Source organism: Mustela nivalis (genome assembly GCF_964662115.1).
Source record: "Mustela nivalis genome assembly, chromosome: 6".
Classification (NCBI taxonomy): domain Eukaryota; kingdom Metazoa; phylum Chordata; class Mammalia; order Carnivora; family Mustelidae; genus Mustela; species Mustela nivalis.
Window position 1 is genome coordinate 97234076 of NC_139025.1, and position 14434 is coordinate 97248509.

Sequence of the window (14434 nt, forward strand, 5' to 3'; positions counted from 1 at the left end):
ACCAATAATTATATAAGAAATAAGAAAGCTAATTAATGACCTACCTTTTAAGAAAGCATCAGTCTCAGTTAGTTTTATAGCTAAGTATAGAGAATTTTTATTTATTTTACATTTCTAAAAATAGGCTCCATGCCCAACGTGAAGCCCAGTGTGGGGCTTGAACTCATGACCCTGAGATAGAGACCTGAGCTGAAACCAAGACCTTAACTGACTGAGCCATCCAGGCACCACAAAATATACAGCATTTTAATATTTTTAAAAATTTTTTAAAGATTTATTTATTTATTTATTTATTTGACACAGAGAGAGAGAGAGATCACAAGTAGGCAGAGAGGCAGGCAGAGAGAGGAGGAAGCAGGCTCCCTGCTGAGCAGAGGGACTGATATGGGGCTTGATCTCAGAACCCTGAGATCATCACCTGAACTGAAGGCAGAGGCTTTAACACACCAAGCCACCGAGATGCCCCAGTATACAGCATCTTTTAAAGAACAGATATTTCGGGCGCCTGGGTGGCTCAGTGGGTTAAGCTGCTGCCTTCGGCTCAGGTCATGATCTCAGGGTCCTGGGATCGAGTCCCGCATCGGGCTCTCTGCTTGGCAGGGAGCCTGCTTCCTTCTCTCTCTCTCTGCCTGCCTCTCCATCTACTTGTGATTTCTCTCTGTCAAATAAATAAATAAAATCTTTAAAAAAAAAAAAAAAGAACAGATATTTCTATCTTACTTAAATTATTCCACACTACAGGCAAAGAAGAAAGACCTTCAATACATTTTACAAGCCTGGTTAATTCTTTTTTTTTTTTTAAAGACATGTTTATTTGGCAGAGACACAGCGAGAGAGACAATACAAACAGGGGAACTGAAAAAGGAAGAAGCAGACTCTATCCTGAGCAGGGAGCCCAGTGTGGGGCTCGATCTCAGGACCTGGACACCATGATCTGAGCCAAAGACAGACGCTTAACTGACTGAGCCACCCAGGTACCCAAGACTAGTTTACTCTTAACACTAAAACTTAATAAAGATAATACAAAAAGACAACAGTCTAACTTTATCTTTGAATATAGATGCCAAGAGTCTAAATAACATCTGCAAATCAAATCCAACCATCTATTAAAAGAAAATCATTTCACCACCAGGTAGAATTCCAGGAAATATGAATGGCTTAACATTAGGAAATATGTGTCTCCAATTCAGCACAGGAACAAATAAAGAAGGAAGATCACATGATTATATCAAGAGTAACTGAAAGTCAGCAGCCATTTCCAATAACAGCAGCTCATGTTTATTAAGTGCTTGCTCTGAACCAGGCACCCTTCTAAGTGCTTTGCCTGCATCAACTCAATTCTCCTAGCAACAACTGTATTGCTACAATCATTAGTTTTCCTATTTTACAAAAGGGAAAACTAAAATTCAAGCAGACTCCCCACTGAGCAGGGACCCCGATGTGGGGCTTGATCCCGGGGCCCTGGGATCATGACCTGAGCCAGAGGCAGATCCTTAACTGACTGAGCCACCCGGGTGCCCCTCCCTTGGCTTTCTAAAGATATGTGGTATTCCATTATTCCATTATTTTCTGGCCCCAAACCTTTCTTAGAAGCTTCCTTCACATTCTGTTTCTCAAGGAATAAATAAGGGGGTTCAGCATTGGGATTATCACTGTGTAGATCACAGCAACTGTGTGGTCTTGGGTCAATGAGTAGCTGGACCTGGGGCGCAGGTACATAACAAGTATTGTATCATGAAGAGGCAAACAGCAGTGAGGTGGGAAGCACGGGTGGAAAAGGCCTTGAACCTGCCATGGACTGAGTTCATTCTCAGGATGGAAATGAGGATTAAGAGGTAGGAGACCAAAATGGTGACAGTGCAGCTCAAAAGGTTGACCATTCCATGCTCTTGGATGGGAAGAATAAACATTGTTAAAATGTCTCTACTGCCTAGAGCAATCTATACTTTTAATGCCATTCTGATCAAAATCCACCGGTATTCTTCAAAGAGCTAGAGCAAATAATCCAAAAATTTGTATGGAATCAGAAGAGACCCCGAATTGCTAAGGAAATGTTGAAAAACAAAATAAAACTGGGGGCATCACGTTACCTGATTTCAAGCTTCATTACAAAGCTGTGATCACCAAGACAGCATGGTACTGGCATAAAAACAGACACATAGACCAGTGGAACAGAGTAGAGAGCCCAGATATGGACCCTCAACTCTATGGTCAATTAATCTTTGACAAAACAGGAAAAAATATACAGTGGAAAAAAGACAGTCTTCAATAAATGGTGCTGGGAAAATTGGACAGCTATATGTAGAAGAACGAAACTCGACCATTCTCTTACACCGTACACAAAGATAAACTCAAAATGGATAAAAGACCTCAACGTGAGACAGGAATCCATCAGAATTCTAGAGGAGAACATAGGCAGTAATCTCTTTGATATCAGCCACAGCAACTTCCTTCAAGATATGTCTCCAAAAGCAAAGGAAACAAAAGCGAAAATAAACTTTTGGGACTTCATCAAAATAAAAAGCTTCTGCACAGCAAAGGAAACAGTCAAAAATACAAGGAGGCAACCCACGGAATGGGAGAAGATATTTGCAAATGACAGTACAGACAAAAGGTTGATATCCAGGATCTATAATGAACTCCTCAAACTCAACACACACGAAACAGGCAAACATATCAAAAAATGGGCAGAAGATATGGACAGACACTTCTCCAATCAAGACATACAAATGGCTATCAGACACATGAAAGACTGTTCATCACTAGCCCTCAGGGAGATTCAAATTAAAACCACATTGAGATATCACCTTACACCAGTTAGAATGGCCAAAATTAACAAAACAGTAAACAACATGTGTTGGAGAGGATGTGGAGAAAGGGGAACCCTCTTACACTGTTGGTAGGAATGCAAGTTGGTGCAGCCTCTTTGGAGAACAGTGCGGAGATTCCTCAAGAAATTAAAAATAGAGCTTCCCTATGACCCTGCAATTGCACTCCTGGATATTTACCCCAAAGATACAGATGTAGTGAAAAGAAGGGCCATCTGTACCCCAATGTTTATAGCAGCAATGGCCACGGTCGCCAAACTATGGAAAGAACCAAGATGCCCTTCAATGGACGAATGGATAGGAAGATGTGGCCCATATACACTATGGAGTATTATGCCTCCATCAGAAAGGATGAATACCCAACTTTTATAGCAACATGGACGGGACTGGAAGAGATTATGCTGAGTGAAATAAGTCAAGCAGAGAGAGTCAATTATCATATGGTTTCTCTTATTTGTGGAGCATAACAAATATCATGGAGGACAAGGGGTGTGAGAGAGAAGGGAGTTGGGGTAAATTGGAAGGGGAGGTGAATCATGGGAGACTATGGACTCTGAAAAACAATCTAAGGGGTTTGAAGTGGTGAAAAAATAATGAATACTGTTTTTCTGAAAATAAATAAATCAATTTAATTTAAAGAAAAAAAAAAGTTGAAACCAGCAAAAAGGAAGAACAGGATCTCACTCAGCGTGGTGTCCACACAATACGAGACAAGACAGGTGGTCCGGCACAGAAGTGAGTGAGCATGTGAGCACCACAGAATTTCAGACTAAAGATACAGCTTGTATGGATAAGAGAAATGAGAAACCCTGCACCATAGAAGCCTATAATAAAAGAGACACAGATCTCAGGAGGCATGGCAAGTGGGAAGAGCAGGGGTTACAAATGGCGGCATAGCGGTCATAGGCCAAGGTGGCAATGAGAGAGCACTCACTGGTGGTGAAACCCTCACAGAAGAACAGCTGGGCCATGCAGCCAAAATAGGAAATCACCTTCCTCTTGGCTGAGAAGTTCACCAGGGTCTGCGGGACAACCGTGGAGGAGTAGTAGAAGTCCGAGAAGGAGAGGCTCTTCAGGAGGGAGTACCTGGTATGTGCAGAGCACTCATGTGGATCAGGAGGAACATGATCAGGTTCCCCAGCACAGTGATGGTGTGTGTGCCCAGGAACACGGTGAAGAGCAGCTTCTGGAACTGGGGGTCTCTGATGAGGCCCAAGAGTTTGAATGCAGTCTCTTGGCTCAGGTTTGCCCCTTCCATATTTCTCCAGTGCCCTGGCATGAGGAGCAAGGGGACCACCTGAAATGAGGGGGATCACCCAGGGGCTCTCACTGGATTTGGTTCTGCTTTAGTCAAGGGCAGCAATCTGAATTGGTCTCACTGTGGAAGTCCTTTGTAGGTAGGATTCTTTCATAGAGTAGGTCTTCTCTACTTGGTCATGTGGTTGGTTTGGAAGCATTACTAGAGCAGTAGTAAAAACAGAAAAGAAATATATAAAATTTGGTCTCTCTGCGACCTTAAGATGCTCTAAATAATGAAACAGTTACTTGGGAAATATTTGTTGACTGGCCTTCCATATGCTAAGCTTCGGAAATTCAAAAGTGTGTCTTTAGGAAGCTTACATTCTAGGGGCTCCTGGGTGGCTCAGTGGGTTAAAGCCTCTGCCTTCAGCTCAGGTCATGATCCCAGGGTCCTGGGATCGAGCCCCACATCGGGCTCTCGGCTCATCGGGGAGCCTGCTTCCCCTCCTCTCTCTGCCTGCCTCTTTGCCTGCTTGTGATCTCTGTCAAATAAATAAATAAAATATATTAAAAAAAAAAGGGAAGATTACATTCTAGGGACAGTGTTTTGTGTTAAAGCACACAGGTTCTGGCATCAGACTGCCAAGGTTCCAAGTTGGGACCTCACCACTAACTAGCTGTGTTAGTGTGGGAATGTTATTTAACCTCTCTGAGTTTCAGTTTTCTCATCTGTACAATAGGGAAAATAGCACTAATCTCAAAAGATTGTTGTAAGAATTCAATGAGTTAATCCACATAAAAGCATGTGAACAAAGCCTGGCATGTTAAGAAAGCTCAAAGAATGTTAGCTTTGATTATTCTCATTGGAGAGACAGACCTAGCGCATAACTAAATATGATTGATAAAATGAAACGATGACAAAATTTGGCAAGCAAAGCACCATCAAACACAGACAGAGACATGTGTGTGAGCAACAGTGACTGAATAACTTCAGACGATCCTGAATGTTCTAGAGGAGTTGAAGGCGATTATTGGATCAGCTCTAAAATGGCCTCTGAACTCAGCACAAGTTAAGCACCACTGTGAATTTTAACAGCGACGAGGGTTTGGGATGTGGGGAGATGGGGACGGTGTAGAGCATGAAGTACAAGCTGAGACCTTGCTCTTGGAAGTATCCTTGGCAGTCTTGAGTCATTTCCAAGGAACAGGATCACCCCGAACTCGAAGGTCTTTGGGACCAGAGGGAAAGGAACATCTCCTCCCCAGGACTTAGGCTTTATAAATGCCTTTCCTATTGGGAGAATGAACAAGGCATGGATACACCATCCAAACACCATACTCTGCTGCTCTGCTGCCCATGTTTCTGAATTACCTCTGGGTTCTGGAGTCAGTTAAGCACTCCATGCTCTTTGATGAGGACCCGCAGCTGCAAAGACTTTTAAGCCAGCAGATGTGATTGGGTAGGGTGAAAGAGTGCAGAAGTGAGCCCCTTTGTCCTGCCCTGAGGAGTACAAGTGAATGACACAGCTGTGGGTGATGTTGGGAGGATTTGGGAGAGGAGAGGTGCATTGAGCGAAGTTTCTAATTTATCCCACTTGCAGAGTTTCTGGAATCATCAAACTACCAGGGCAGGAGAAGACTCAAAAGATATAGATAACTAAACTTGACTGTGGAGTAAGATAACAAAGGCACTCCGGCTACTGGTAGAGCACTGTGAATGGTGACAAGAAGAAAACACTGTAATAATGCCTGAAGAGGTCACATGATCCACTAAAGTTGAGACACTTGAAGAGGGAAAATTTGAACAAAGAGCCTTGAAACTTCTTTTAAAGCACATGAAGCATAACTCTGTGATTTATCTGATGTCAATGAGATGTAACATTCAGCCATTTCTTAAAAAATTTATTTATTGGAGGGCCTTGGTGGCTCAGTGGGTTAAAGCCTCTGCCTTTGGCTCAGGTCATAATCTCAGCATCCTAGGATCAAGCCCCCATCGGGCTCTCTGCTCAGCGGGGAGCCTGATTCCTCCTCTCTTTCTGCCTGCCTCTCTGCCTACTTGTGATCTGTCTGTCAAATAAATAATTTTTTAATTAATTAATTAATTAACTTTCTTACTTACTTATGTAAAGGAGGGAGAGAGAGAGCGCATGCGTGAGCACAGCGGGAAGGACAGAGGGAGCCAGAGAAGATCCAAGGCAGACACCGCACTGAGCACTGAGTGCAGAGTCCGATGTGGGGCTCGATCTCACGATCCTGAGATCATGACCTGAGCCAAAAATCAAGAGTCAGATACTTAACCAACTGAGACATCCAGGTGCCCCGCATTCAGCCATTCTTAAACTAATAGCTGTTAGTTTATAACAAAGCCCATTATCATAGGGGTGTGGGCAGCCCTAGATTTGGGTTGCAAATGTCATTAGCTCCATTGGTTTCAAAGGCCGACCCAACTTCAAAGCAAATTACAAAGCCTTCAGAGAAATGACTGTAAAAATCCCAGGTTGGGGTAACTTACAGGAACTTCAGGGAAGCTGAGAAATTGTTACGAGTGGAGTAGGACTTCTTTAGCCCCAGCTTTACATCTTCCTTCAATAGACTGTTTTGGTGTGGGTAACTGACCTGCAAGTATCTCGCTCATGAAAATAATGGAAAAACTGAGGAAAGTGGGAATGCGGCCAATGATCAGAATAGTGTACGTGAGGTGGGGAGGTGGGGTGGGACAGGATAGGGTGGTAGGGAATACAGCGGGTAACTGATCAGGACCTCCAGGTTCATTACTTGCTTTAAATCCTCTCTTTCTCTCCACTTTCCCCTCACATCTTCTCTGATCTGCGCTAAACTCAGAATCAGAGTACAGAGAGTAAGCCAAGCAAGGGACGGTGAAGAAATTGACATCTCCATCAGTTTTCCAAGGGACACTGAAATAACCATCATTTCTGTTGGCTACAATTTGTATCTGTGAATGAAAACTAGGAAGAAAACTTAAGGGTGGTCTTTTCACATGGAAATGGTTAGTGTCCAGGAGTGAGAACCAGTGCCTGGGGCCTGTAGGTGAGAGAGGAGTAGTCAAGGGGCTTTATTTATAGCTGCCTCCTTGCTCTCCTCCCTGGAATGGCAGAGTGGGAGCACAGATAGAGAGAAGGCAGCCAAAGGAACAGCTAGTGCATCTCTTTGAGCAACAGTGACCCTAAACAATGGTTCTCAAGCATTAAGGTGTCCTGCCCAGACTTCACCAGAGAAGGTTGTTATTTGTGCAGATTCCTGGTCCCAAACTCAGAAAATTTGATCTAGTAGGTCTATAGCTGGGCCCCCAAATCTGGTGATGAAACAGGGCATCTCTGAGCCACACTTTGAGAAACACTAAACCATGGGGTACCTGTGGGAGCAGACAGATCTTCCTGAGCCACACATAAATATCCTTTTCTAACGTGCTGGAATTCTCCATGTCCTGGAAAATCAGCCCATGAGTAGGATGGTTGTCCCGGCCATTCTCTTCCTTCCTGAATGTGTATCAATAGTCAACAATTTCCAGAAATCTGAATATTACCTCAAACACCAGAGAACTTCCTCCTTCAAAGTTGCTTGACATGTTCTTAAGCAAATCATTTAATTCTAATAAAGCATATGACTTGATGGCAAAGCTCTTGCTCTAGAGATCAGAACACAAGCCTTTAGTAGAAAAACAATAAAGACTAAGCCAGATTCTTTGGGTCCGTAGACTGAAATGTGGAGATCATAGACTTTAGCCTTTCACATGGTGATGGGAAGAAAGCAGCTCCTACTCCCCAAGATGTCCTCGAAACTGATCTCAAGGGTGGGGAGAGACATCCCTTCCCCTGGGCAGCCCAGCAGCTCACAGCTGGGGACGATGATGTGTTCACTGATGAGATTTTAGGAGGCAGCTGAGGAAGTGAGAATAATTGGCCCCAGGTAGACCCATTAATGTGTTTGCGAAGTTAGTAGCATCTCCAAGAGCCTCTATCCTGAGGAATAATAAGGTGACTAGGAACCTGGGAATGGAGAGAAGGGGTCTACACGAGATCTCAGTCAGTATGCTCATCATTAGCCCCAAAAGACTGCTCTCCCTTTACCCTAAACTGAACTCTTACATAATTATTATTTGTATTTTTCTCCACTGGAAAACCACATTTTTGTAGCTTTGCTTTTCTTGTATGCCAGTTAGCCAATGTATACCTAGGACCTCCTTGCCCAAGATCATAGTAAAATTAAAGCTATATACTTAGTTTCCAAAGATTTGGGGATTTCCTAGGGATCTTTCTGTTCTTGATTTCTAATTTAATAGCATGTGGTCAAAGAACATACTTTGTATGACTTGAATGCTTGTGAATTTATTGAGACTTGTTTTATGGCCTAGAATATGTTCCCTTTTGGTGAATGTTCCATGTTGACTTAAAAAGAATGTATATTCTGCTGTTCTTGGGTAGAGTGCTCCATAATCACCAGTTAGGTCAAGTTGCTTGATACTGTTGTTCAAGTCTACTATATCCTTTCTGATAGTCTGCCTGCTTGTTTTTTTATAAAGTATTGAAGGGGGAGTATAATGAATAACTGTAATGGTGAGTTTGTTTATTTCTCCCTATAGTTCTCTACTTTTTGCTTGAGGTATTTTGAACTTCCTTTATTAGGCAAAAAAAAAAAAAAAAAAAAAAAAAAAAGAACATATTGTTATGTCCTCTTGATAAATTTACCCACTTATTATTACAAAATTACTTTCTTTATGCCTACTGATACTTTTTGCTCTGAAATACACTTTTTCTTTATTTTTAAAAAAGATTTTATTTATTTATTTGACAGACAGAGATCACAAGTAGGCAAAGAAGCAGGCAGAGAGAGAGCGGGGAAAGCAGCTTCCCTGCAGAGCAGAGAGCCTGATGTGGAGCTTGATCCCAGGATGCTGGAATCTCGACCTGAGCTGAAGGCAGAGGCTTTAACTCACTGAGCCACCCAGGCGCCCCTAAATACACTTTTTCTGATAGTAATACTGTCACTACAGTTTTATTGAATACTATTAGCATGGTAGATCTCTTTCTATCCCTTTACTCTTAACCTTTTATTTTCAACTTTGCTGTGCCATTATGTTTGCAGAATTTCTCCAAGCAGACCTGAATTCTGGGTCTTTCTAGGATGACAATATGCCCAAAAAACTGATTTCAGATGTACCCTGTCACACAGTAAACATTCAGGAATGTTTTGAAGCTTTATTAGATAGAAAACCTGGTATGGACTAGGCAAAAATCAAACAAACATTGTGAAAGGCAACTTGGTGAAGAATGGGACAAGACCCTAGGGCACCTGGGTGGTTCAGTGGTTTGGGCTGCTGCCTTTGGCTCGGGTCATGATCTCAGGGTACTGGGATCGAGCCCCGCATCGGGCTCCCTGCTTTGCAGGAGGCCTGCTTCCCTCTCTCTCTCTCTCTCTGCCTGCTTGTGATCTATGTCTGTCAAATAAATAAATAAAATCTTTAAAAAAAAAAAAAAAGAATGGGACAAGATCCCCACCCCATCAGATGTTATCCTTGACAGCTGACTACCTTAGTGGAGATCTGAAAGCCAGGGATAATTGCCCCTTTGCTGGATTACTGCTGTGTCTTCTCTGTGGAGGTATTGTTACTCAGTCTCTCATTTCCTTTATTGATGGTGAAGGAGTTTGCATCCCTTGCGTGGTCTTTAGCTTGTTACTCATTAAAATCATTTTGAGAACAAACACCCCAAGTTTTAGGTGTGGCTTTTGTAAACATCATATATCTGGAATTTTTTCTTTTAGCCAATCAGAGCATCTGTGCTTTTATGTTGGTAAGATTCGGGGGTTTGGTTTTGATTTCTGGCCTTTTTTTTTTTTTTTTTTTTTTTTTTTTTTTTACAATTTAGGGGAGCTTTAATATATATTGAATTTATTTTTACAATTCACTTGATTTTTCCATTTATCGTACTTTTTCTAATTTGCTTCCCTCTCCCAGTCTCTGACATTATTTTCATTTCCTTTTGGATTAAATTTTCTTTGTTTTTCAATGTGTTTTTCCCCCCTTCTACTGATCCTTCTATTTCTATTAGTAGCTATCCTTAAATATTTAACAGTGATATTTAAGTCTATCAAATATACTTAAACTCATAATTCATATTGATATATCTTTAAAAAGATATATTTGAGAGAGAGAGAGAGAGAGAGAAGCAAGCATGAGTAGGAGGGCCAGCGGGAGAGGTGGAGAGAATCTTAAGCAAACTCCATGCTCAGCTCTGAAATCCAACACAGGGCTTGATCTCATGACCCTGAGGTCATGACCTGAGTGGAAACCAAGAGTCAGACATTTAACCAACTGAGCCACCCAGAGACCCCAAGTTCATAATATTTAAGTAAATTAATTGGTCACTGGATTAGTGTTCTATTGCCATAGAATAAATCCTCCCATAATTTAGTAGTTTAAATCAATAAACATTTATTATCTTATAGTCCTGAGAAGTGACATAATACAATTTCCACAATATCCTATTGTAACACAGGTCAGCCCTATTCACTGTGGGAGTGGACTACACAAGGGTATCAATACCAGGAGGTGAAAGTCTTGAGGCCATCTTGAAGACTGGCTATCACAGTTTGCCCCCTGGACCTCAATGACTTGTGTCCACCTTATATGTAAAATACCCCTTCCCAAGGTCCTCAGTAGTCACATTCCATTACAGTGTCAGCTCAAGTCCATGATCACATCATCTAAACTAGGTAGGTATAGATGAAACTCATTAGGTAGAGTTACATGGCATTTCTCCAGTACAATTCCACTCAATCATAAGGCTGATGAGCCAAACGCACAAGTTATATCTGGCTTCTACACTCATAACATATAATGAAAGGACAGGTATGGGATAACCACTATGGAATAAAAAGGAGGGATGAGGAAGGTAGGCACACAAAAGTCATTGAGTTATAAAAATTCTGAAATCCAGGGCACCTCCCTGGCTTAGCCAGTTAAGTGGCTGCCTTCTGCCACAGGTCATGATCTTGGGGTCCTAGGATCAAGCCCCAGTCAGGATCCCTGCTCAGTGAAGCATGTGCTCCTCCCTCTGCCCTTCCCTGGCTTATGCTCTCTCTCTCAAATACATAAATAAATAAATAAATAAAATCTTTTTTGAAATAATACAGAATATGTCTTCTGATCATAATGGCAACAAACTAGAAATCAATAACAGGGGTGCCTGTGTTAAGTAACTGCCTTTGGCTCAGGTTATGATCCCAGGGTCCTGGGATTGAGCCCAGCATTGGGCTGCCTGATCAGTGGGAAGCCTGCTTCTCCCTCTCCCACTCCCCCTGCTTGTGTTGCCTCTCTTGCTGTCTCTCTCTCTCAAATAAATAAATAAAATCTTAAAAAAAAGAGAAAACAATAACAGAATAGGAAATAGGAAAATATGCAAACACTTGAACTTTTAACAACACAAATCTAAATAACTTACGGAGGAAAAAAAATTAAAGGGAATAAAAATCACACTAAACTGAATAAAAATTAAATTATAACATATCAAAATTTGTGGGACACAGCTACAGCAACACGAAAAAATAAGTTTATAGCATTAAGTGCTTATATCTTAAGAACCCACAAAAAGCACAAAACAAGCCTGAAGCAAGCAGAAGAAGGGGAATAATAAAGATAACAGCAGAAAAAATGAAATTGTGAAGAGAAAAATAGAAAAAATGAACAAAATGTGGCTCTTCAAATGGATCAACAATCTTGAAAAACCTCCAGCAAGACTGACAAAGGAAAAAAAAAAAAAGACACAAGTTACTAATATAAAAAATCAAACAGTTAGATCTCACTACAGAGCCCAAAGACATTAAAAGAATAATAAGAGCATAGGGGAAAAAAAATAAAGGGAGCATAGGTGAAACAACTCTACCCACATAAATTCAACAACTTTGATATGACGGATCAATTCCTAAAAAATAAAACACTACTAAAATCACTCAATACAAAATAGAAAAGTAACTGAGTTACTTATTTTAAAAATAAATCTCTAGGTCTAGATGGTTTCAGTGGATAATTCCACCAAATGTTTAAAAAAAGAACTATACCAACTCTACATAATCTCTTCAAGAAAATAGAAGGAACCTTTCCAAACCATGATACTAATCAAACCAAACCAAAAACCAGAACAAGATCGTAGTAAGAAAAAAAAGTCTCATGAATATAGACCCAAAAGTCTGCAATTAAATATGAGCATGTAGAATCTAACCAGGCATATAGAAAAAATTATGTACCATGACTAAGTGGGTTTGTTTCTGGGATGCAAGTTTCTTTCAACATTTGGAAAGCAGTCAATAGAATACACCATATTAACAGGCTAAAGAAGAAAGTAAGAAAGTCACACAATAGGGGTGCCTGGGTGGCTCAGTGGGTTAAGCCTCTGCCTTCAGCTCAGGTCATGATCTCAGGGTCCTGGAATCAAGCCCCGCATGGGGCTCTCTGCTCAGAGGGGAGCCTGCTTTGCTCTTCTCTCTACCTGCCTCTCCACCTACTTGTGATCTCTATCAAATATATAAATTAAAAAAAAAAAAAAAGAAAGTCACACAATAACACCAACTGATGTACAAAAAGCACTTAACAAAATTCAACACTCAATCATGGGGAAAAAACAAACCAACCAACCTCTCAGCAAGTTAAAAGTAGAGGGAAATGGAAAATTATCCTAAACGATAAAACTTGCAGCTAACATCATACTTATGGGAGAAGACTGCATATTTTTCCCTTTAAAAATGGGAACAAAGCAAGGATATCTGCTCTTACTACCCTTGTACATCATTGTACTGGAAATTCTAGCCAGTGGAAGAATGCACAAAAAGGAAACAAAAAGAACACATATTGGAAAGGAAGAAATGTAAGTATCCCTTTTTACAGTTGATGTCACTATCTAGGCAGATGAGTCTACAAATGTATTCTCAATGATTGAGAAAATCCCTTTCTCAGTGCAGCTACTAACCAAGCAATCAACAGAACTCTTAGAATAAGAGAGTGCAGTGAGGTTACAAAATACAAAATCAAGACATAAAAATAAAAGAATAAAGTAGAAAGAATCATTCCTCCCAATTTTAAGACTATCTTGTTACAGTTAACAAAAATATGGTATAGATAGATGGATAAATATATTGCTCAACAGAACAAAATAGAAAATCCTAAAATAGAATCCACATAAGTAGGCCCAACCAACTTTTGACAAGGTGCAAAAGCAATTCCCTGGTAGAAGGATAGTCTTTTCAACAAACAGTGCTGGAGCAACTGAACAGCCATAGGTAAAAACAAATAAACACACATACACACACACACACACACATGAATGCTTTCAATCTAAACCCTACATCTTATACAAAAAAATTTTTTAATGGCTTATAGATTTAAATGTAAAAGATGACTATAAAACTTGTCAGAAGAGAACCCAGAAATGCACCCTCAACTCTATGGTCAACTAATCTTCGACAAAGCAGTAAAGAACGTCTAATGGAAGAGAGACAGTCTCTTCAACAAATATTGTTGGGAAAATTGGGCAGCCACATGCGTAAGAATGAAACTGAACCAATCTCTTACACCACACACAACAATAAACTCAAAATGGATAAAAGATCTAAATGTGAGATAGAAATCCATCAAGTGGGGAGCCTGAGTGCTCAAAATCCTCGAGTAGAATACAGATAGCAACCTCTTTGACCTCGGCCACAGCAACTTCTTGCTAGACACATCTACAGAGGCAAGGAAACAAAAGCAAAAATGAACTACTAGGACTTCATCAAGACAGAAAGCTTTTGCATATCAAAGGAAACAACCAGCAAAACTAAAAGGCAGCCTATGGAATGGGAGAAGATATTTGCAATTGATGTATCAGATAAAGGGCTACTAGTATCCAAGATCTATAAAGAACTTATCAAACTCAACACCCAAGAAAACAAATAATCCAGTCAAGAAACGAGCAAAACACATGAACAGACATTTTTCCAAAGAAGACATACAGATGGCCAACAGACACATGAAAAAAATGCTCAACATCACTTGGCATCAGGGAAATATGAATCAAAACCACAATGAGGTATCACTTCATACCAGTCAGAATGGCTAAAATTAACAAGTCAGGAAACAACAAATGTGGAGAAAGGAGAACCCTCTTACACTGTTGGTGGGAATGCAAACTGGTACAACCACTCTGGAAAACTCTATGGAGGTTCCTCAAGAAGTTAAAAATAGAGCTACCCTACAACCCAGCAATCGCACTACTAGGTATTTACCCCAAAGACACAAATGTAATGATCCGAGGGGCACCTACACCCCATGTTTACAGCAGCAATGTCCACAATAGCCAAACTATGGAGAGAGCCAA

General features: G+C 40.8%; 1 protein-coding gene across 1 annotated transcript; it reads right to left on the reverse strand.

Annotated features, from left to right (window-relative positions):
* Positions 1 to 1599: 1599 nt before the first annotated feature.
* OR5AU1 (olfactory receptor family 5 subfamily AU member 1) lies at positions 1600 to 4086 on the reverse strand (the record flags this gene model as incomplete). Its single annotated transcript, XM_082734442.1, is given in 6 exon segments — positions 1600 to 1736; positions 1739 to 1888; positions 3486 to 3536; positions 3539 to 3703; positions 3706 to 3915; positions 3918 to 4086. Coding segments are annotated over 6 exon segments (882 nt in total).
* Positions 4087 to 14434: the final 10348 nt, after the last annotated feature.